The 21,659-nt window shown below is 41.1% G+C and overlaps 1 protein-coding gene across 19 annotated transcripts in view; it reads left to right on the top strand.

The window, feature by feature from the left end:
- The window catches only part of LOC119495267 (actin-binding LIM protein 1-like), a 48,132-nt gene that overhangs the window by 17,951 nt on the left and 8,522 nt on the right, over positions 1–21,659 (top strand). For 10 of the 19 annotated variants that reach the window (XR_005208420.1, XR_005208419.1, XR_005208421.1 and 7 more), the window contains exons 2-17: positions 1,880–2,017; positions 6,484–6,667; positions 7,058–7,167; positions 10,083–10,209; positions 10,318–10,411; positions 12,240–12,327; positions 14,408–14,472; positions 14,857–14,901; positions 16,576–16,653; positions 16,796–16,954; positions 17,166–17,210; positions 18,064–18,099; positions 18,300–18,429; positions 18,964–19,083; positions 19,840–19,944; positions 20,594–20,641. Coding sequence is in view for 16 of the 19 variants with exons in the window: in XM_037781562.1 (XP_037637490.1) it covers positions 1,880–2,017; positions 6,484–6,667; positions 7,058–7,167; positions 10,083–10,209; positions 10,318–10,411; positions 12,240–12,327; positions 14,408–14,472; positions 14,857–14,901; positions 16,576–16,653; positions 16,796–16,954; positions 17,166–17,210; positions 18,064–18,099; positions 18,300–18,429; positions 18,964–19,083; positions 19,840–19,944; positions 20,594–20,641 (1,572 nt within the window). In the remaining 3 variants the exon portion in view is untranslated. The remainder of the gene's footprint in view (positions 1–1,879; positions 2,018–6,483; positions 6,668–7,057; positions 7,168–10,082; positions 10,210–10,317; positions 10,412–12,239; positions 12,328–14,407; positions 14,473–14,856; positions 14,902–16,575; positions 16,654–16,795; positions 16,955–17,165; positions 17,211–18,063; positions 18,100–18,299; positions 18,430–18,963; positions 19,084–19,839; positions 19,945–20,593; positions 20,642–21,659) is intronic. The other 9 variants (XM_037781560.1, XM_037781565.1, XM_037781569.1 and 6 more) reach the window with 5 other exon arrangements.

Here is a 21,659-nt window from a genome sequence, read left to right as displayed (position 1 = left end):
CCGTTTTTCACTATTTTCTGACATTTTATTGATCAAACGATTAGTCGATTAATCTAGAAAATCAGCAGATTAATCGATTATGGAAATAATCTTTAGTTGCAGCCCGGGGTAACATTTGTGGCTTTGTGTGAACTCTCTCAACAACTATTGGATGGATTGCCATGCAATTTGGTCCAGATACACCCCTCACCCTCTTGCTTAACAATTAGGTCAAATGTTTACTTGATTATTTGTTTTTTGACCAAATTATAATCAGACTCTCTGTACTTTGTGTTTAATGGTAATTTTCTAGCATGCTAATGCACTAAACTACGTAAGATTGCTAAAATAGTAAACATTACACCAGCTAAACATCAGCATGTTAGCATTGTCACGAGTTCACGAGTTGGGACGTGTTTGCGGACGTTTTCAGAAATGGCGGAGGCCATGGAAGTCAATTTTTTCGGCGGATGTTAAGTAAGTGATAATGTACAGATAGCCGGTCATTGTTGTGAAATAAACCCTGACAGGGCGATGCAGGAGGGGTCTTGCATCGCCCTGAAGGGGTTTATTTCACAATAACGACCAGTTAGCTGTACACTATCCAGTTTATTACACAGATGCTTACTGAAGAAATCAATAATTTGATGCAAAAATGGTCCTCCAGAGTCTGACATCAGAACTGTGTCCATAGCAACGATCTGTTATACAAGGCAACAGTCTGTTATAAAGAAATAACAGACCATAGAACACTGTGATTGACCAATCAGAATTGAGTATTCAACAAAGCCGTGTAATCAATAAATATATAATAAGTAGATATTGTAATTTTAGCTGTATAAAGTTTTTCTTCGTAATTTTATGATATGTCTGAGGAAAATGTTGATATTCCCAACAGCCTCATCTTTTTTGTCTGTAATTATGCCTACGCTGCATTACGTTACCCGCTCGCTAGCTTGCTAAATTGTTGCCTAGCAGGGGTTTTCTCACGACTTAACCACTTGAACATCAAGCATATCGTGTACACGACTTCCCATGTCATAACCACAAGCTCACAAATTTAATTTGAAGGCAGCAATATTCTTCTGCAATGTTGCTTTTCTACATCACATTCTGACCTTATTCTTGTTTTCCTTGTATCTGCACACAGGCAGTGTAGTTGGAAATAAAAAAGGCCTTTAGGGGAATGTATTTAACAACTGTTATTTATTTAATTCACACATTTGTTCCACAGAGTGAGCTATTCAATCGCAGCAAACATTAAGTCGCTCGGTGTTAATGTTATCTGAGCTGAGTGCCATGCTCTGCTTACTGTCAAACACTTGACATCCACTGGGAAGAATGGAACACTTCACGAGCCCAAAAAGCATGGGACAAGCTGTGTTTGACACTAAAACTTCTAAATCCAAACATGGCAATAAGAAGCCCAATATAGTATGCACTGCAAAATGATTTCTGGGAACATAATCAAGGCGTAGACAGCAAACGGCCCTTGATATTTTCCTTTGAGGATGAAAGTACAGTAAACTCAATAGCAGAACTGATTTTATCAATACCCTCTTAGTGTGCCATTTACCAAGCCCTGCTCCCCTCAGCATTTTGCCTCTCCATCCTCCACTGATCAAGACAGACTATATTTAGGTTGTTGCTCTCTAGAGATCCTATCTGGGCCGTGAACCCCAAGTAGTGCCGTCCTGCTCAATGTTGTTCTTTTTTTACCCTGACAGGCTCTCAGCAGTTGGTCTTTTTCTCTGGAGTCTGTGTGATGTTGCAAATTCAGATTCTCACACACAGCTTAAAAAAAAACATAAAAGCAATGTTACAAAAACAGCACTGAGCGACCAAGATGACTCATCAACATTACAGTTCAATAGTAATGTGAACGTCTCCTCTCTTGCAGTGGCTCATGCGCAGGACACACAGCACCACTCCACAGAGAAGCCCCTGATTCAGTGCTACAAGTGCGGGGAGCCATGTAAGGGCGAGGTGCTGCGGGTGCAGAACAAGCACTTCCACCTCAAGTGCTTCACCTGTAAAGGTACGGGCGTTTTATGTGACTAAATACCTGGTGTTGAATGGGTTTCACTACTGCTTGTGACTTGGCTCAGCTTTACTCCATGTGAGACAACCTTAATATTATGATCAAAAAGGCTGGTCCTTGGTAAGTAAGTAGGGTGACCATATTTTCAAACCCCCAACCTGGACCCTTAAATGTACCGCAGGTTCATGCACGTGCACATGTATGCGCTTATGCAAACACCGTAGGTGCTTATCAGGATTGGGGACAATTATTTCAGTGCTTAGCACACCTAGTGAGTGCACTTTTCAACACCAGCACCTCAGAAAATGGAAAATTGTTTTTTCTCCCAAAATCCACCAAAACAGAGTTTATTTGAAAACTGTTTAATAGCACTAGTAAACACAACACATTTGCATTGCATTGGTGTAATGCATATGTATTGATTGTCAGATACCTTTTAAAACTAAACACAAGATATTTGTCAGTGTGCACAAGCGCAGGCTGCCGGCTAAATGGCCGACTGTGACACATTCTCTGCATTTGTATATTGCTATCTGGCCATCTTAATATGATCTTTTATGTCAGCATTTCCACTATGCATGACCAAAAATGAAGGCTACTCTTGCAGTGTGTACAGAACGCAGCATTTTAGTGACCGGCTACTTTACGAAGCCTCTTGGAGCTCTTTAGAAAGACCGACTCCTCGGCATGACAGGTTCCGTCAGAAAGAGACGCAAGCGACATAGCAACAGCCTTGACAACGATACATTGATTGACACACGTACAGACACTTACAGTGTTGAATTTAGACGCATTGTTTGTTTTCATATTGCATTAGGTAATAATGGGTGGGACAGAACATGATAAACGTCTATGTAAGCTTTGAAAACAAGTATTATTCTTATTTCAGTTGTGGTGAAAACCGGGACATTTTAGTGTTTTACAGATATTTGTCGGGACTCGGGATACGCAGCTTGAAACTGGGACAATCCTGGACAAACTGGGACGTCTGGTCTCTGTATAAATAAGTTATGTGTTTACAATATAAAATTGAGCCCTCAGACAGCTTATTTTTTCTGAATTGTAGAAGAATAATGTGGGAGTTGTGTGAAAATTGGCAGCTAAGGTGTGAAGTTTTAAAATTCATAGCTAATTTCATACTGTCACAATATAGTAGGACATTTGCTTGCTTTCATTCAGCACATGCAGCCTATTGATGCTGTGTTTTGCAAAATATGATTCTTCCCCGTGATGTATGGTATGATAGTTCACAGGTAATAGATTCATAGAGGAGTCTGATTAGGTAAAAAAGGCAAAAGTGCAAATGAACAAATGTTCTTTTTCCACGACTGTCCCAAAAAGCGGTCCCTAAAGGCCACGCCGTCCTTTCCATCCTCCTCTAACGAGCAGCATGAGTCATCTTCACTTCTCAGACCTACATACCTCAATTAAAGTATGGACCAGACCGCTACGACAAGTGACGGTGCAAATCCTTCTGTGTTTAGCCTTATTACTGATGGATTTCTGGCATAATTGCGATATAGCTGCCCACGGCCGGCCAGGCAATCTCACTCGTCTGAACCTGCCTCGCCGAAGCCCCTGTAGTTAATCTGTGACTGGAGCACCAAGGGCCCAGAATAACACACACTGAGATTAGCACCTAATTCTGTCCTTTAGTGGTAGACATGCCGTTAGAGAGTCAGTGGTACTAAAAGTGTATATGCACACGAGTTAGTGGCTGCCAAAGAAGACACGAGGACTGCTTTAATAGCCAAAAGACACACTGTGTTAGTCCTTGCTCTAAATTTATATGTGCTGTTGTGTGTCTCCAACTTGTAGGACTAATAATGCCGTAACAGTCAGTTGTGGTCGTGTCCGGTGGACTAAGCTTATTGACAGCCATACTATATCCCCTTGGCAGACAAATCCCAAACAGCCGCATGCATTTATCTCATTCCATGAAATGCACAAAAGCAAAACCTTTCAATTTCACTTTCATTTCAATTTCATGAGTTGACCCTCTTAACTTTCCAAAGAGGCATTTAACGTGATGGCACGCATCTGTTGAAAAGCGGAGGTGGCTGGACATCACAGTAAAAGGTCACCAAATCTCCACTGCTGGTTTTCTCTCGACTCATAGCTTACAAGCTAATCTCATCACCCCTGAGCCCTAATGCAATTAAATCTGATTCTCTCCCTCACTCGCTCCCATTCATCCCCAGGATTTAGCGTGGCTCATTGCATAAGAATGATTAGGTGCAGTCATCTCAAACATCAAAATATTTTCCCTCTTAGCCGTGGCATTTCCAAAAGGCTATTAAATTCCCAGGCTCACTCTGTGGTGCTGGAATGGTGGACTGCATGGCTCGTGTGATCGTTATGTGGTTGAAATACTTGACATATACAGACACGCCTTATGTCTGATCGAACCATATGTGTGGTTAACTCAACATGTGCAGCAGTCAGTGAGTCGTGAGGAATGGGAAAATTACGAGAATATAATGTGAAATGGAAAAAAAGTGCTTATTTTAAGCCATGCATTTTTTAATTAGCCTCCACACCCCAAAATGTACCCCCAAATCAGCCACCAAAGGCAGCATGTCATCAGAACTACAACATATGTTGAAGCATGGGAAAACATGGATTTTTCCATGTCTGTTTGTCGGTATCAGTCCACCTATTTGGTCCAGACTGAAAAACTAACAACAACTATTTGATGGATTGCCATGACATTTTGTACAGACATTTATTGTTCCCAGAAGATGAATCCTATTGACTTTGCTGATCCCCTGACTTTTCCTCCAGCGCCACCATGAGGTTGACATTTGGATTTTGTATTTAAATGTCTCAACAACTGTGAGATGTAGTGTGGCCTCACTGAGCTGCAAGCATGGCTCTAGGTAGGCCTATTAGTCATAGACTGTATATATGGATGGACGACGTGTCTCCATTTCCTCACACTGTACAAAAGTGAAGCCAAAATATCCCGGATACGGGAGCTGTCATCTTGAGATTTTTACGTAATTTGGAGCTAGAGTCTGTGCAGTAGTGATCGGGGACTGGAGCCATGGTATCGAGGTCCCACCCACACTCCCACCCGAGCCAATCACAAGCCACCTAGCTCTTATGTTATCACCACGGTAGCTAGAAAGACACAACAACTAGCTAACCATAATGTCTCTATAACTACATTTATGATCAAATTGACACATGTTCTATTACACAGACTTGTGACGATTATGGAAAGTTAAAGGTACATCTCCTCTCTTGTACAAGAGACTCCTCGACTACTTCACTCAGGGCAGCTGTCAATCACAGCTGTCAATCACAGCTGTCAATCATGACGTATCACCTCCTTTTTATAGCATCAAATAACTAACTAAAACCAAAGTTATCAGAAAAATTAACACTTGAACATTTTGACTTTTTGTTTGGCCCATGTCCCATCATAACTTGGATGGGGCGGGCTTTGTGAGCTATACTGCAGCCAGCCACCAGGGGGCGATCGATATGTTTTGGCTTCACTTTTGGGGAGCTCTCATGTTGTCTATCTTTATATAGAGTGTATGGTATGGGTCTTGTTTTATTGTAAACATGTGATTTGAGCATATCACACACAGTTGATGGTCGAAGCAAGTTAAAAACTGCCGTGTTTCATGATGGACCAGCCCAAAAGTGAAAAGCCATGAATCCTTACCCACCCCGAGTGTCTCTGCTTGATATCACAGAGATGAAAGCCATTATAGTATTCCACATTAAAATGTTTGATTTCCATATTTCCTCCGATATAGACCTTTTTATTGCCATTATGTTGCTAGGGCAGCTTATGTGTTAACAAACATTGCAACAGGAAATACACATTTTGAATATTTATGTTGTCAAGTTTGACAAGGTCTATCGTAAATCTTTCATAGTAAAACATGATAACAGCGTCACACCAACATTAAAATACCCCAATTGTTCCCTAATTACTATTTCTGCCTTTGCCAGTCTTTCATGTTTGTGTAGATGACAAGGTTATATTTGTATTGAAGGAAGCTTGTTGGAGTATTTAGAGCCAGTTATCTTCAGAAACAGATCAGGGCCATTTCCCGGGCTACACAATTGTAGAATTGTTGTTGCATTGAAGGCTCTTCCTCCTCCACACCGACAATGAAAAGACCTTGCAGTGGTAGAGCCAATTAATCGACACCAGCCCTCAATGCAGAGTTCCTTCAAAGGGAGGTTTGGCTTTTTTTCATTGTGACTGTGAACACTGATGAAAGGATTTTACATTACATTTCACATTGTAACGCACACAACTGTTAAAATGTATTTCTCAGCATCCATTTCATGCGTTCAGTGAGCCTCTCAGGATTACACAGACTAGCAAGTCTTAACAAAGCCATTGATGCGTGGAGGAGTTGGGTGGCTTGATGTGTTATATGGGCAGAGCACTAAATGACCTGACTCTCAGAGTGCCAATGTGTGTGTGTCCCGTACAGTGTGCGGCTGTGACCTCGCCCAGGGGGGTTTCTTCATGAAGAATGGAGAGTATCTGTGCACGCTGGACTACCAACGCATGCACGGCACCCGCTGCAATGGCTGTGGGGACTTTGTGGAGGGGGAAGTGGTCACTGCCCTGGGCAAGACGTACCACCCTGCCTGCTTCGTCTGCACCATCTGCAAGTAAGACTCATTTTACATTAGCTGAGTTACCTAGATCTTAATTTGTTGCATTTTTAGTACAGCTTTCCAAAACAGCAATAATGAAATTCTGCTCAGAAATATGTGAAATGACAAACAAACAAAGTCTAAGATGGCAGGAATCCCAGTATACAGCGTACAGTAGGATACCATGCTGTGTGTTACGTCTGCGTCATCTGACTAAATGGCCTCCTCAGGCGCAGTGTTGACACACATGCTAGAACTGCTGTTGATGAAATTGTGACAGGTCCTGTCATCTTAAGCCCCATCAGACTGCCTGCAAGCCAATAATAAGCTAATAAACTCTTCCACTTACCTCTGGGCCACAGCTCATGTCTTGTTGACCGATTGTTCATGTCACCAATCTTTCAGACGACCGTTCCCCGCCGGGGACAGGGTGACCTTCAACGGGAAGGACTGCCTGTGTCAGTACTGTGTCGAGCCCATGTCTCCGGGACCAAAGGACATCCTGGGCTCCAGCAGTAAGTTGTCTAATACACACATTCACACAGGTTTAATGCACAGGAAGCCAATCGCTGAAGTGGGAAGTTTGCAGTAGGATTTAAGTTAAAAAAAACTTTTAGAAAAACAAAAAGTCTGGAAAATTTCAGTCAAGTCTGGAGCTTTCAGGTATGATTCATGCATGACATTTAATGTAGCTGTGATATTTGTGCGGTGAAGAATAATATTCAGGTTTACATCAGTCAAGCTTGCCCACACATTATTAGTATATATTGAACATGGACCAAAATGACTTTAAAACTGCCATAAATATGGACTCGTGAACATTAACCCCTTCACAAGCAGCAGCCGGTTGGTTGGCCAGTCATTACCGACTTGTGCTGTGCAGCCAAACATTGTTCAAACTAATGTAACTTTACCTTGAATGCTATTTCGTTTTCACTTTTACAATGTAGTAGATGTAGTAGGCCCCTATTGACCCGCATCTATGGTGCTTAGCCTATATCGACCGATAACGCCTATTTAATGGCCTGATAACGGTTGAATTGGGTGGAAAATTTCCCTCAGTGATGACTTTTCCAACCTTAAAGATACTTAAAGTAATAGTTTGACATGTTGGGTAATACACTACACATGTTCTTTTCTGAGCGTTAGCTGAAAAGATTGATACCACTCATATCTGTACGGTAAATATGAAGCTCAAGCTAGCACTGCGTAGCTTAACAAACCTACTGCTTGTCGGTTTTACACTCTGGTTTTTGTGTCGATTTAAAAAAATTAGATATGGCGTTTTAACGAATGAGGTGTAGTTGCTGGTGAGCAGATTGTGGAAACGTTGAACAGAGCCAGGCTAGCTGTTTGCCCTTGTTTCCTGTTTCCATATGGAAGCAGTGTTATTCTTCTCCTCTAACTCTCAGTAAGAGCGAATAAGCATATTTCTCTAAAGGTCAAACCATTCCTCTAAGAGGAAATAAAAGCGGATAAATGTTAGAGGGTTCCACATAAAGAAAATACGGTGTGTTTACAGTTATGCCTGAAGACTGAATGATGTCGGGGTATCATTCAGTCTCTCCTCTTCTCTGTAAACGCAGCCTTGTGTTGGACCAGCCATGTTCCTTTATGAATAACACCAAGACAGGCCTTGCTAAATAATGCATGGCCATGCATTTCCTCTCCTCTGGAACAGAGAGTGTGCAGCCCTCGAACCCCTCCTCATCCCAACTCCTCTCATCCTCCCTCTTTCTCTCTTCCTGTTCTTTCCCTCCCTCACCCCCAGCGGTCTCTCTGTTGGCGTTTGAAGAGCTTTTAGACAAGGTCACCTATAAATAAGGCATGCTGATTCTCCTCACGTCATCATCGCAGCCTCGTTATGCCTTACGTAGTTATCGTCCCCTGTGGATGCAGTGGGCTCTGTGTTGCTTTCATCCTCTATTCATTAAAGAAGAGATGACAGGAAGATTGTTCGTTTAGAAACCAACCTCTTGCACTTTTAGAGCCTCAGGATCCCTCTTGGATATGGAAGGAGCTTTAAGACAGAGATGCGGATGATGGAAAGAGGCAGCTGTCAGGACATTGCTGGTTACACTCTATCACCATCTAGTGTCTCGGGTCAGAACTGACAACGTGTCTCATCCTTTGCATGCAATAATTTCTACATTACAAGTAAAAATCCTGCATGAAAAACTTACTTATGTAAAAGTACATCAGCAGCATAGTATTAGCAGCAACAGGTAGTTAAAGTATTAAAGTAAAAGTACTGTTTTGGACCCTCTGACTGATATACTATTATATATGACACAATTAGATTATTGTTACTGTTACTGTTTTAGCTGCCGGAGGTGGAGATGGTTCAAACTATTTTATGATATACAGTTTTATATACAGAGACACCAGATAAAGTATATCTGAGGGGTTGTGAGGTGATTAATGGGAGAGGAAAGAAGGAAAAAACAAAGTTCTGATACACAAATCTGTTTTAAGTTTTGAGATTTTTTCTCTAATCTTTGATTTTTGGTGAGATATTGGATCATTTATTTATTTATTTATGGCATGAAACCATGTGAGAAGTTTAGAGGGACAAATCAATCATTGGTGGAGCTGTTAACAACTCATAGACATCTAAAATGTGACCCCGACTACACACTGCTTTTTGTAAGACGTCAGAATCCCAAAAAGGTTGGAAACCACTGGTTTAGTCTTTAACAGTGTGTTGTATTTTAATACAATTTTCCAAAAAAGAGGAGGTCTGTGCGGTTCTTTCTTCAGAATAAACACAGTTTCTTGCACAATCTTTTCAAGGTTCCTGTACTTGTGATAATGTGGTGCTGATGTGCCAAAAGATTAAGTATTTCGTTATTTGTGAAGCCTATACTAAAGTATAATTTCACAAGATGCTCCACGTTCCTCATTTTCACACAGGCGGCAAGCTGCTCTATTTCCCCTCTAAAATAACATGTAAAATTACTACTTTATAATATTATGACTTTATTCTCATAATACTACAACTTTTTTCTCTTAAACTTATGACTTTATTTTTTACAATATTATGACTTTATTCTCATAATATTACAACTTTTTTTCTTGTAATCTTGTGACTTTATTTTCATAATATTATGACTTTATTCTCGAAATCACAGATTTATTTATTTTTCCTCAATGTAGCCCTAGTACTCGAAAATGGAAAAATGGAAAATGGAAAATACTCAATTAAAGTACAAGTACCTCAAAATTGTACTTAAGTACAGTACTTGAGTAAATGTACTTGTACACCACTGTTCCTCGGTTAATATTGTGAGCCCATTAAAGGCTGTTTTTACATGAAACAAACTTTCACTCAAGCATTAATTCCCTCTACAGGTATTGCTCTGTGATTGTATTTTCTTGTAGTTTTTTGTTGTGAGAACACTTAACGTTACGCCACTTTTGCTTTCCGCAGATTGTGCAGGATGTGGTCGAGACATTAAGAACGGACAGGCTCTTCTAGCGCTGGACAAACAGTGGCATCTGGGCTGCTTTAAGTGTAAGGCCTGCAACAAAGTGCTGACCGGGGAGTACATCAGCAAGTAAGCAGCTCAAATCCACTGTAATTACAGGCTGCTTGGTCAAATTCGGGCCTGCGTGATGTTCACACACGATATGATGTTTCACTGTCACTGTCTGGCTCCTCTCAGGGACGGCGCCCCCTACTGTGAGAAGGACTACCAGATCCATTTTGGAGTTCAGTGTGAGGCGTGTCATCAGTTCATCACAGGGAAGGTGCTAGAGGTAAAGACACACACACATCACACTCTTCAACATCCCTCTGATTGGCTCAGTAGTACAGGCAGATGTCTCTCTGTGCAGCCTGATGTGGGATTTATAATATACTTCTGCATTTCATATGAGTCCTGGCTAAGGTACGTTTGAAAGAGGTTTGAGTCCTTAAGGTTTATTTAAGGGCTACAATTACAGAAGATAAATTTGAAAAGTAGACCTAAAGTTTCAAATTAATGTTTGCATTATGTGGATTTACAGAAATAAGTTAAGACAGTTTGAGAGTTGGTCGTAACGTCGAAATTCTGCTCATCATTAAGACAGAGGATGTTGCTTCGGAGTGGAATTGTGAAATGTAGTTTGATAATCTCCGGTGTAATCTCTTCGTCGCAGAGCCAAATAGACTCTTGACATGACGGCGTTCAACTAAAAGATTAATTCTTAGCAGATTTTTCCAACTCTGCCTAAACACACATGCTTGCACACGGTCGTACACGCTTGCTTTGCCACACAAATTATATAAATATTACATAAAACACCTAATGTGATCTGACATTTAGGAAGTGATCCGTATTCATTAATGCCGTATGTCGTGCAGCTGTTATGAAACTCTCATTTAAACGTTATTAACGTCGTCTGAGTTTATGTAAAACATTAGCAGCACCTCTCTGTGTTCGCATGGTCTCTTGAACTAGTGTTTGTTCTGCAGACAGTGATCCAATCAGACACAGAGTTATGTGTCATTTAATGGTATGAAAATGTCACTGCTCGCCAGCCAGCCAGGCTTATAGTAATCCAGCACTAAGGCAGGCCTTTATGACAATAGGAAATGGAGCCAGTGGATCAGAAGGGCCAAAGCCATAGAAGTCTGTCTGATGGTCTAATCACTGACCCAAGACTCGGGTCAAATACCATGTAGCCATTGGTGGGTTTTGCAAACCGTCTGCTCCTCTGGGAGTGCAATTTGAAAGGCTTATTAATGCAGGGTAATTAATGCAGCTATTAAAAGCTGAGAGAAATAGGGAGAGCATTTAATGGCATACTACACACATAGCATAAGCAGCTTTATTATTCCTGAGAGACATATTCTGTTTTACGTGTAATGGGTGGGAGGTGCTGTGAAGTGCTACTATAGCCGCTCTGTATAAATGTAAAAATGCAAATATTAGTCAGTGCTCCATATCACTGAGTGGTCACTTGCCAGCTGCAATGTTACTGAGGGTTGTTATACAGCAGGTCCAAATTTCATTTGGGTATTTTATCATCCTCGGTCAAAGTCACAGAGGCTTCATAATGGTGCTCTCTGCATGCAAAGTGCCACATCAATGTAGATGGAAATTCATGCGCTGCAGCCGTCAGATCGTTTTATTGGATCAAATTATGCAGGTTATCACAAAGAGGAAACACTCGGATATAGAAGGCAGGTTGTGTGTGTCAAACAGGAAGTATTTGGTCATGTTTGATAATAACAATCTTACCATAAATGCATAAAATAATCTCACATTCCCTCATGAACTGTTGAGAAACACCTTATTAACATTAAACCAGCAGAGCAGTTTCAGAGGAAAACATTCACCAACGGCTGCCGGGTGTCACAATTTCATCAACAGCAGTTCTTGAAGGAAGAGAGATCAGTTACACAGGATCTGATGAAACTATCCGTTGCACTAACAGGGTGAGAGGGAAGGAAATGTAGCTGAGAGCAGGTAGAGCACTGCAGGTTTTATTTATTTCCTGGAAGACGCAGCTCCGCTTCACTCCCTTTACTGCAGGCTTCATTGATCTTCTTTTTCCTGTGATGTGTCAAGGTGTGTTTTGAGCGCTCTGTGTTTTTTTCCAGGCAGGAGATAAGCACTACCACCCCAGCTGTGCGAGATGCAGCAGGTGCAATCAGATGTTCACAGAAGGAGAAGAGATGTATCTGCAAGGTGAGCGGACCTACTGGCACTGTCACTGCCACTCGAAAGCTTTTGTTGCTCCACTTTTCGTTTTTTTTTTTTTTAACGGAAACTGAAGAATTGCACGCTCCTCTGTAGATTGAGTATAGCTTAGGGGTATGAAACCTGTCGGTGTGGGGATTACTATTAATAGTACAACAAGCCTATGAATTTATAAGTAAAATATTATTATTATCCGTGTGATAAGTCTGCTTATATGCTGTGCTGCTGACACTGTGTACTGAGCATTTATATTCATGCAGTACTGGAAATAAATTCCCCCGACTCGAGTAAAGGGAAGTGAAAAGCGTCTTAAATGTCTTAGTAAAGTGTTGGGCCACAACAAGACGACAGAACAGCTTTAATGCTCCTTCTATAAGTCTCTGAATCTACTAAAGATTTGAACCCAATTCTTTCAAAAGATATTCACTCATTTGATGTTATGAGGACGGCGATGATGTCGAACATGTCACTCCAAAATCTTCCTTAGGTGTTCAGTTGGGTTGAGATCTGGTGACTGCGAAGGCCATACAGGTCATACTCAGTGACCCCTTATATTTTGCGTTGTGTAGAAGCATCTGCATTTGTGTCTCCACTCATTTATGTAGTTTTTTATTTTTTTTATTTCCTGCACAAGGTCAGAACTGAAAATGCAACATTTCAGTCATAGATCTTCGTCACCTCAACAATATGAAATATGATGCCACTGCAGCACTATTGTACACACATGCACCTCTACACACAACAAACAGCGATATCTGTCTGAGAACAACTAATAATTTTAATTTAGTTGTATTGTATATTAATAATGAATAATGTTGTGGGATAAGTCCTTATTTCATGGGCTATTTTGGGATTTATACTTTATTATTACATACTTATATATTGAAAAAAAAAGCATTCGAATACAGATTTGGAGGTTGATTACCATGGCAACGCTCAAAGCTTTGATGCATTCGGGTCAGCCCTAGAGATGTCAGAACGAGGGGGCTGCCACATAGTCAGCACTCCAAGCAGATGGGGGTTCAGTGCCTTACTCAAGGCCACCTCGGCAGTGCCCAGAAGGTGAACAGGCAGCTCCCCAGCTACCAGCCCACACTCTGTAACATGGTCCAAGTCGGACTTGAAACGGCCAGCCAAGTCCCTACAGACAGCTACTGCTACCCAGGAGTCAAAACACCTGAGACAATTACACCATCAAATATAAAACAAACAATAAAAACAATAAAATATAAAATAAAAAGATACAAGTCTGGCAATAAAAAATAGGTGCTTTTGTTTTTTAATCAATAATTGATTGTGTAATTGTCTCAGGTATTTTAAATGTAACTCTATTTTTATTAGTTGTTGCAGCCTGTGTCCCGAGTGCAATGATGATGTTTCATATTGTGAGTTTGATGCTTGATGAAGGTCAATACACATAGTGCTCACAGTGTGCAGGAATATAAATTGTCTTTTGCATAACTACATTTTCATGCCTCCGCACCGGCAACAGCTGTGGCCGGAGGCATTATGTTTTCGGATTGTCCGACCATGCGGACCATTCTTGTGAATGTGATATCTTGAATTTCCTCAAATTTGGCACAAACGTCCACCTGGACTCAAGGATGAATAGATTTGATTTTGGTGGTCAAAGGTCAAGGTCACTGTGACCTCACAAAACACATTTTGAGCTATAAATCAAGAATTAATTTGCTAATTATGACGATTTCACATAAATGTCTAATAAGATAAAATGATGACATTTTGGACAGACATGGATGTAAACTGCAGCTTGACTGGTTGGTGGAGGCATACAACCGCGAGGCGATAATTCTAGTTTCCTATCTAGTGGATACCAGATGTGTTTTAGACAGCCTTTAATTAAGTCCGTTAATAACCCATGTAATAATCCATTTGTCACCCATCTGTGCAGAATATGGATATTAATAACAGCAGTCTGTCTCAGAACATTTCAAACACACTGTTGGAACATATTTATTTTCATGTATGAAAAAATGCATTTGAATAAAATGAATATACTTTACTGCCATATGTTTCTTTGAACGTATTTTCTCTCTGTCCTCCTCAGGATCGACAGTGTGGCATCCCGGCTGCAAGAACACCACCAGAACAGAGGAGAGACACAGGGAGCGGGTAGGAATCTGGGGCGTCACTGACTCCATTATCCATGACTTTGTCCTGACTGAAAGCACCTTTCTGTTCACGTCTCATGACAATGTTTTCCTGGAAAAGATAGAAATTCGGAATATGTCTCGAGGGATTCTGCATGGGCTGTTCCTGCTCCCTCGATGAATTGTTAAACCTTTACCTACTGTGGTTCACATGTGCCTATTGAGGCGGTGTGTGTGTGTGTGTGTGTGTGTGTGTGTGTGTGTGTGCCTTTGCATGCATGTATAAATATTTGTTGATGTGCATATTTACATGTTGGCCTTGGTGTATGTGTGAACTGTGAGTCGGGCTGGAGAGGCACAACCCCTGTGTGATGTCCTGTGAACCCCCCTCTCCCTTCCTCCACAGCTATTGCCTCCGTCCCTCTTATTCCTCCAAAAAACACAAAGGCAGGTACTGTATTCGCTATTGGCTATGAGATGGCATCATCCTGTGTTCCACCATGTACATAGGACACTGTACTGCACTGTAGGCTGCCACCTGCTGGAGACAGCCTGCAGTGCCCTCTTTGTGTGTCACATGGAGCCATTCAGTCTTGTCTATTAACGCCTTAGACCAGTGGTTCCCAACCTTTTTCCTTCAGGGACCCCTTTTCTATCATTGATTAAACTGACGACCCCTAACTAAGTGACATTTAATGGATATTTCACATTATATTCAAAGCATAACAATAACAGTACTGAACAACGGATAAACTGTAAAATTAACCCACAGTGAACGCAATAAGTGCAGGAAGTTTGTGTAAAACGAGCAAATTTGGATGAATTTTGAGCAGATTATTTCCAGAGAATTGTATCAGAGCTGAATTTCCCCCCCCTTTTTTAAGGAACTTTTGATACAAATCTCTGCCTGTATTATGTATTTTTGGTAACACTTCATTTTACAGGTCCGCAAATTTCATAGTAATTAGGTATCAATATTTTCCTCGAAAATTTATTTTTTATTAACATTATTTAATAATTATATTCCGCTATTTCCCAATAGCTGGTAATTTATTTAATACATTTCCAGGAAAAGAATACAAAGTTAATTGATATGCTTTATTTCCATGTCTGCTGATAAATAGATAATAATTAGTAAATAACTTATTTGCCTCCGATGAAGAGCAGCGCACAGCCGCTTCTCAAGCCTCAGGGCCCTATTTTACCAATTATATGCTATTTTAGCATATAATTATTAAATAATGTTTATTATAAAGTAATTTGCGATACATTTCGAGGTAAATATTGGGGTAAATTGGCAGTAATTCCAAAGAAATTTCAAATAGGTTACTTGCTAATTATCACCTAATTACCATGAAATTTGTGGACCTGTAAAATGAAGTGTTACCGTATTTTTTTTTTTAACAATTATATATTTTTAATAGGCTATTTTTTTATTTTCTTCTCCCTGACGCTTGGCCATTGTTCTATTAGCTCTTTGGTTGTTGTCTTGCGTATTTTTCAAATTTTTAAGTTTATATTTTAAACAGAAATGAATGAAAATGCTGAGATATAGAACCCCTTAAAATCAAGCCCCCCCATTAAGCTTTGGCGACACCCAGTGGGGGTCGGGACCCCCAGGTTGGGAACCAGTGCCTTAGACTACGCTCATATCAAAGGTGCATGAGCAAAGATATGTGCACATTTGGAGGAGCAGACAAACATCACAGATGACTAATTTCCAAATCCCCAGTCACCCATTAGGTGAAAAGCTCATTTAATTACGCTACACTCAGACCTGCTGCTGCCATCCAAACTGTTCATTTCCCATAAACAGGCATGAGGTCTTTAAGAACATAAAATCACAGCGCTAAAGCACTCATTCACTTTGCAAATTTGCAAATGAATGACCTAATCATGAAATGACATGTTAGTATTTCAAAGTACCTCATGTTATTAATGAAACGTAAACCGGGTTTGCAATTCCCCCTCATCGCTCATACAGTATAAAAGCCTAATGTTGGAGTGTTTTGGGTGATAATCACAGTGATGTGCAGATGGCAGGGGGCTGTGGATCAACGGGAGACTGACTGACAGACAGACGCTGTTGTGACTAACAGCCACTTGTGTGTTTTTCTTCTTGCAGCCTACGAGGTCGTCGTCCGAGAGCATTTGTTCCAGACCTGGTTCAAGCATACCTGGCTCACCGGGTCACACGATCTATGTAAGAAATGTTGTCTAAATAGATTCTGTCTTACTAGTCAGAAATTCCCTTTTTTTATAACAGCCTACAGTTTCTACAGTAGTAACCTCCCTTTACCCTTGTGTGTGTTTGTGTGCATGTTTGTCTTTATTTGTCTCTCTAGGCAAAAGTAGACAATGAGATCCTTGATTACCGAGACCTAGCTGCCATTCCAAAAGTCAAAGCCATTTATGACATTGAGCGCCCTGATCTTATTACCTATGAACCTTTGTACACCACCTCCCTGGATGAGAGAGAGGAGAGACACGAGAGTGTGGGAGAGGTAAACACACAGAGATCGCATGCATCTTCTCCTGCATGCCATCTTTATGCACATACAGTACTGTACTGTGCATCAAGAGACATATTCTTTAAATGATCCTCTGTTTTGTTGTTGGCTAAGTTTTCCTCAAGTAAGACTTTTCCTCAAAAGACATTTTTTCATGCTGCATTCAAAGCTTTTATGCAGTACTGAACTTCTGTGTCTCTCACAGCTCCACACTGCCAGGAGGGAGCGTTCCCCCTTGCCCGATGACAAGGTAAGATGCGTCACCGTGTGCTGATGATGATTAAACATCCTAAATCGCAAAGGGAAGAGCAAAAAGTGCGTCATATATAAAAAGGAGATCATGTACGTTGCAGGCACACAGCTTGCGCAAATGTGTGAGATCAGCAGATAGTATGTACTCAGTCCTGGTACAGAGTGGTGTTCTTTAAAACTTGTAAACACGCAGGTGTATTACACGTTATGATACTCTGATGCTTATGTCTGGCTGTCTGGGCTCTTTTGCCTCTATGGAGGAGTCTAAACCAGAAGTTCTCCATCTTTTTTACAAGATAGAAAACATACCAGGGACCCCTCATGGATGTCCCTTGGAATAATTTGACGTAGCATATTTTTAACACTTCTATAGTCTTAGTTATGTGAAAGAACAACACAAGAAAAATGGGTAACACTTCATTTTACAGGTCAGCAAATTTCATGGTAATTAGGTCTAGGTAATTAGGACTTTTGTGGTTGTTATACTCTGTTGTTATACTGTTATTATACCATGTATCTTTCCATAATGGTCGCTTGATTTACTACATTAGTTGCTCTGACCGAATGCAAAAAGATCCGCATTCAACTTATCCAGTATTTGCAAAAACATACAATGCTAGTGACTGGGCTGATTATACTGTAGATTTATAAATTAATTATTCGTTGAACTGTGCAGCCTTTTGTAAAAATAAATCACGATAACTTAAATGAATCAACCTGAAAACTTTTCACGGACCCGCTGGCAGAGTGCCCCGGACCCATACTTTGACAATCACTGGTTTAAAATGTGTTGTTTACGGAGAAGTTCTCAACAACAAAGTTCTAATTCAGGCTTTTTTGATTCTTCCTAGTCCTCAAGAAACATGTCGCCAACCCCACCTGGTGAGGTGAGCATATCCATCCATCCATCCATTATCTGTAACCGCTTATCCCATTCGGGGCAGCCGATCCCAGGTGACATTGGGCAAAGGCAGGGTACACCCTGGAAATTCACTGTTCCCTGCATGCGATGTAAATGCAGCATATAATGTGTTGTAATTAATCGCAGTTGTGTAATGACTTGTGTGTGTGTGTGTGTGTGTGTCAGGGCTCTTACGACAGGAGGGAACGCATCCTCCAAAGGTCCACCAGTCAGGGCTCCATAGGATCACCAGTTTATAATCGCCATGGTTACACCCCCACCTTGTCACGGTCGCCACAGCATTTTCACCGGCCAGGTGAGTATGTGCACAGTGTGTGTGGGTGGGCACATGTATATTGTTCAAGATAAAATCAGTGGGTTTTTATAAGGTGGATCTTTACTGGTCAGGGAGAAGACAGCTGTTAAAACACTGTGGATGAGTTCACTGACCCTCCACCTGAAGGATCTCACTTCCCTCCTTCTGATCTAATTACCACTTTAAGGAACTTCACCAAAATTGATTTTGGGGTTGTTATGTTATTGATTTTTGCTTTGCAGAATAACAACCTTAAAGTCAATTTTGTGCCTTTTAACACCTGAGTTTGCTATTCTTTCCATTAAAAATGTTAAAGTGAAATACTCTTCCTTGTTTCTTACTGTTCATCTTGAATGCTCCTTACCTCTCACGTTGGGTGTCTTTTATTTCCTCTTTTCGACATTTGATTCCTGTATATCTTCCTTTTTCTTTTGTCCCTCACCGTCTCACCTTCTACCTCCTCCCCACACCGTCCACCTCTGCTGCCTGGTCCTGGGGTTTTGTCCCCCTGTCCCACACCCTCCCTCCCTGCAGAGGCTCTGACAGGCATGCAGAAGCTCTGCTCCTCCTTGTGCAGTAACAGTGTGGGCTCCAGAAATAGTGACTCCCGCCCCACCTCCCCTTTCAGACACCACTTCCTCCCCCATAGCCAAGGTAAGGGCCCCACTCCACTCCTCTCCTCTCCGCTGCCCCCCTACAAGGCAACACATCATCTCCATCGTCACCTGGAACGCCACCTCCCGTCAATCATTCTGGATCCATCGCCATATCTCATTAGACTATATCCTGAATGGTTGAACCCATGCAGCCAAGGCGCTGATTCTTCACTAACTCGCATGCACTTCTTCACCTTTGACTCTCACAGCCTCTGCCAAAGTAGCTGACAGGCTCTTTGTGTTTGTGTTTTTGCAGCTTTGCATGCACTTGAAAGATACTAGTAATCCAAAATCCAATATCCAGACTGACAGCTCCCCGAATGTTGGATGGTGGATGACTTTTTTTGCCTTGTCAGAATGAGTCTCCAGACTCCAGTAAACTGTAAGGCTGAGATAAAAAGAAAGAATTTGTAATATAAGTTTGCCGTTGCATGGTAGGAGTGATTAGCTTCTTAACCGTGAACTCCTATTGAACCGTGAATTCACATTATACAACAGACTTGACATTATAGCTCATGACTCATAGGGCACATTAGCCTAATCTTGCTATTTTAAATTGCTACTTTGCTCCGCTTTTGTTCCTCTCATCACACGGCTCCATTAACTGCATCTATCAAAAGCAACCAGAATGTCTCCCATTCGCTCAGAGTGGCTTTAAACTGGTCCCGTTGGTCCCTGTGTGTTGCACCGTTCAGACTGTGGTTCCCCTTTAGTATCCCTGCTTACGTTCTGTTCTTGGTTCTTCTCACTGGAGGCACTGACCCGCCGAGTGGCCGGAGCTCCCCCCTCCCGCTCAGGCCCGACAGCCGGCCGGTCACCCCGCCTCTCTCTCAGACCCCTAAACATTTCCACCTCCCAGGTAGGAGCTGGAGCGCACCCTGTCACTGCTCGTCCCATCTATCTATCTATCTATCTATCTGTCTGTCTATCTATCTGTCTATCTATCTGTCTATCTGTCTATCTGTCTATCTATCTATCTATCTATCTATCTATCTGTCTGTCTATCTATCTGTCTATCTATCTGTCTATCTGTCTATCTGTCTATCTATCTATCTATCTATATATCTAATGTATCTATCTGTCTATCTGTCTATCTGTCTATCTGTCTATCTATCTATCTATCTATCTATCTGTCTGTCTATCTATCTGTCTATCTATCTGTCTATCTGTCTATCTGTCTATCTGTCTATCTATCTATCTATCTATCTATATATCTAATGTATCTATCTGTCTATCTGTCTATCTATCTATCTATCTATCTATCTATCTATCTATCTATCTATCTATCTATCTATCTATCTCATTATATTCCATTTGGGATCAGCTTTTGCTTTTTCCCCCTCTTCTTTCACAACTATACAGACGGCGAAATTCATTGTAATCCCTACAATATGCGTCATTCATTGCTTGGTGTTTTGCAGATGTTTACAATAAATTCTTTAATTTGTATAACAGAGGCACTGTATACTCTGTAAATGTCTTTTCTGTCTGCATTCGAATGTTTTCAGATCAGGGGAGCAACATCTACAGGAAACCGCCCATCTACAAACAACACGGTACCTTTCCTCCTCTAGTATAGCCTGTTTTACTGTAAAAAGTACAAATGTCTGAGTACAAATTCAGAGTAATACTTCTAGGTAATGATGTAATTGGGGTGGGCTTTTGGTACTCAACTGAAACTGTGTATTCATCTACTCTATGTAGTCACCCGCAGTGTCAGTGTATGAGCACTGTTTGAAGTCTGTCTCCAACCCTCTTCTGTCTGACCTGTAGCTTGTTTTACACACTGCACTTTGTCTCTTAACAAGTCACAGTAGTCATGTTATAGAAATCTTAAAGCCAGACTATGTAACGTTTGCTGAATTGTGACATTTGACACTTTATTTTCCATTCTAGTAATTTGCATTAAAGGCAGCCTGAATGGCACTACAACATGTCTTCTGGCTAGCTACAATATTTTTACTTTAGTGAAATGCTTATCTGTGACAGGCTTTAATGTAATGTAACAGTAGCACAAGTAGAGAAGAGGGATAGTCAGCAAACTGGTCTGGAAAGTGAAGCTAATGAGGAAGTGCCTTAAACTTGCATCCTTTCTACTAGCCAGCAGGGGGCGACTCCTCTGGTTGCAAAAAGAAGTCTGATTGTGTAGAAGTCTATGAGAAAATAACCCTACTTCTCACTTGATTTATTACCTCAGTAAACATTGTAAATATGAATTTGTAGTCTCAATCGCTAGTTTCAAGTCTTCTTCAATACAGCATGATGTTCATTTAGTAAATTATGGTCCCATTTAGAGTCAAATAGACCATAAAGCAGGGTATGCTTTAGGGTGTGGCTACCTTGTGATTGACAGGTTACCACGGGGTTTTCCAGTCTGGGAGTTGTCCGTGTTTTCGTCTTTAACCCTTTCACAGTGAGTTTTCAGCTCATGATAGTTAATAGTAACATTTTTGGTCACCTCAAAATGTCTTATTTAGTGTTCGGTTGTACTTAGCTTCACCCTCTCGTCACTTCTGGTTGCAAAAAAACAACATGGCGACCGGAACTGGAGGCTTCAAAACGACAGTCCACACG

Source organism: Sebastes umbrosus, chromosome 10 (genome assembly GCF_015220745.1).
Source record: "Sebastes umbrosus isolate fSebUmb1 chromosome 10, fSebUmb1.pri, whole genome shotgun sequence".
NCBI classification, from domain to species: domain Eukaryota; kingdom Metazoa; phylum Chordata; class Actinopteri; order Perciformes; family Sebastidae; genus Sebastes; species Sebastes umbrosus.
The sequence above is the reverse complement of the archived record's forward strand: the minus strand, read 5'-3'. Positions and strand labels throughout refer to the sequence as shown.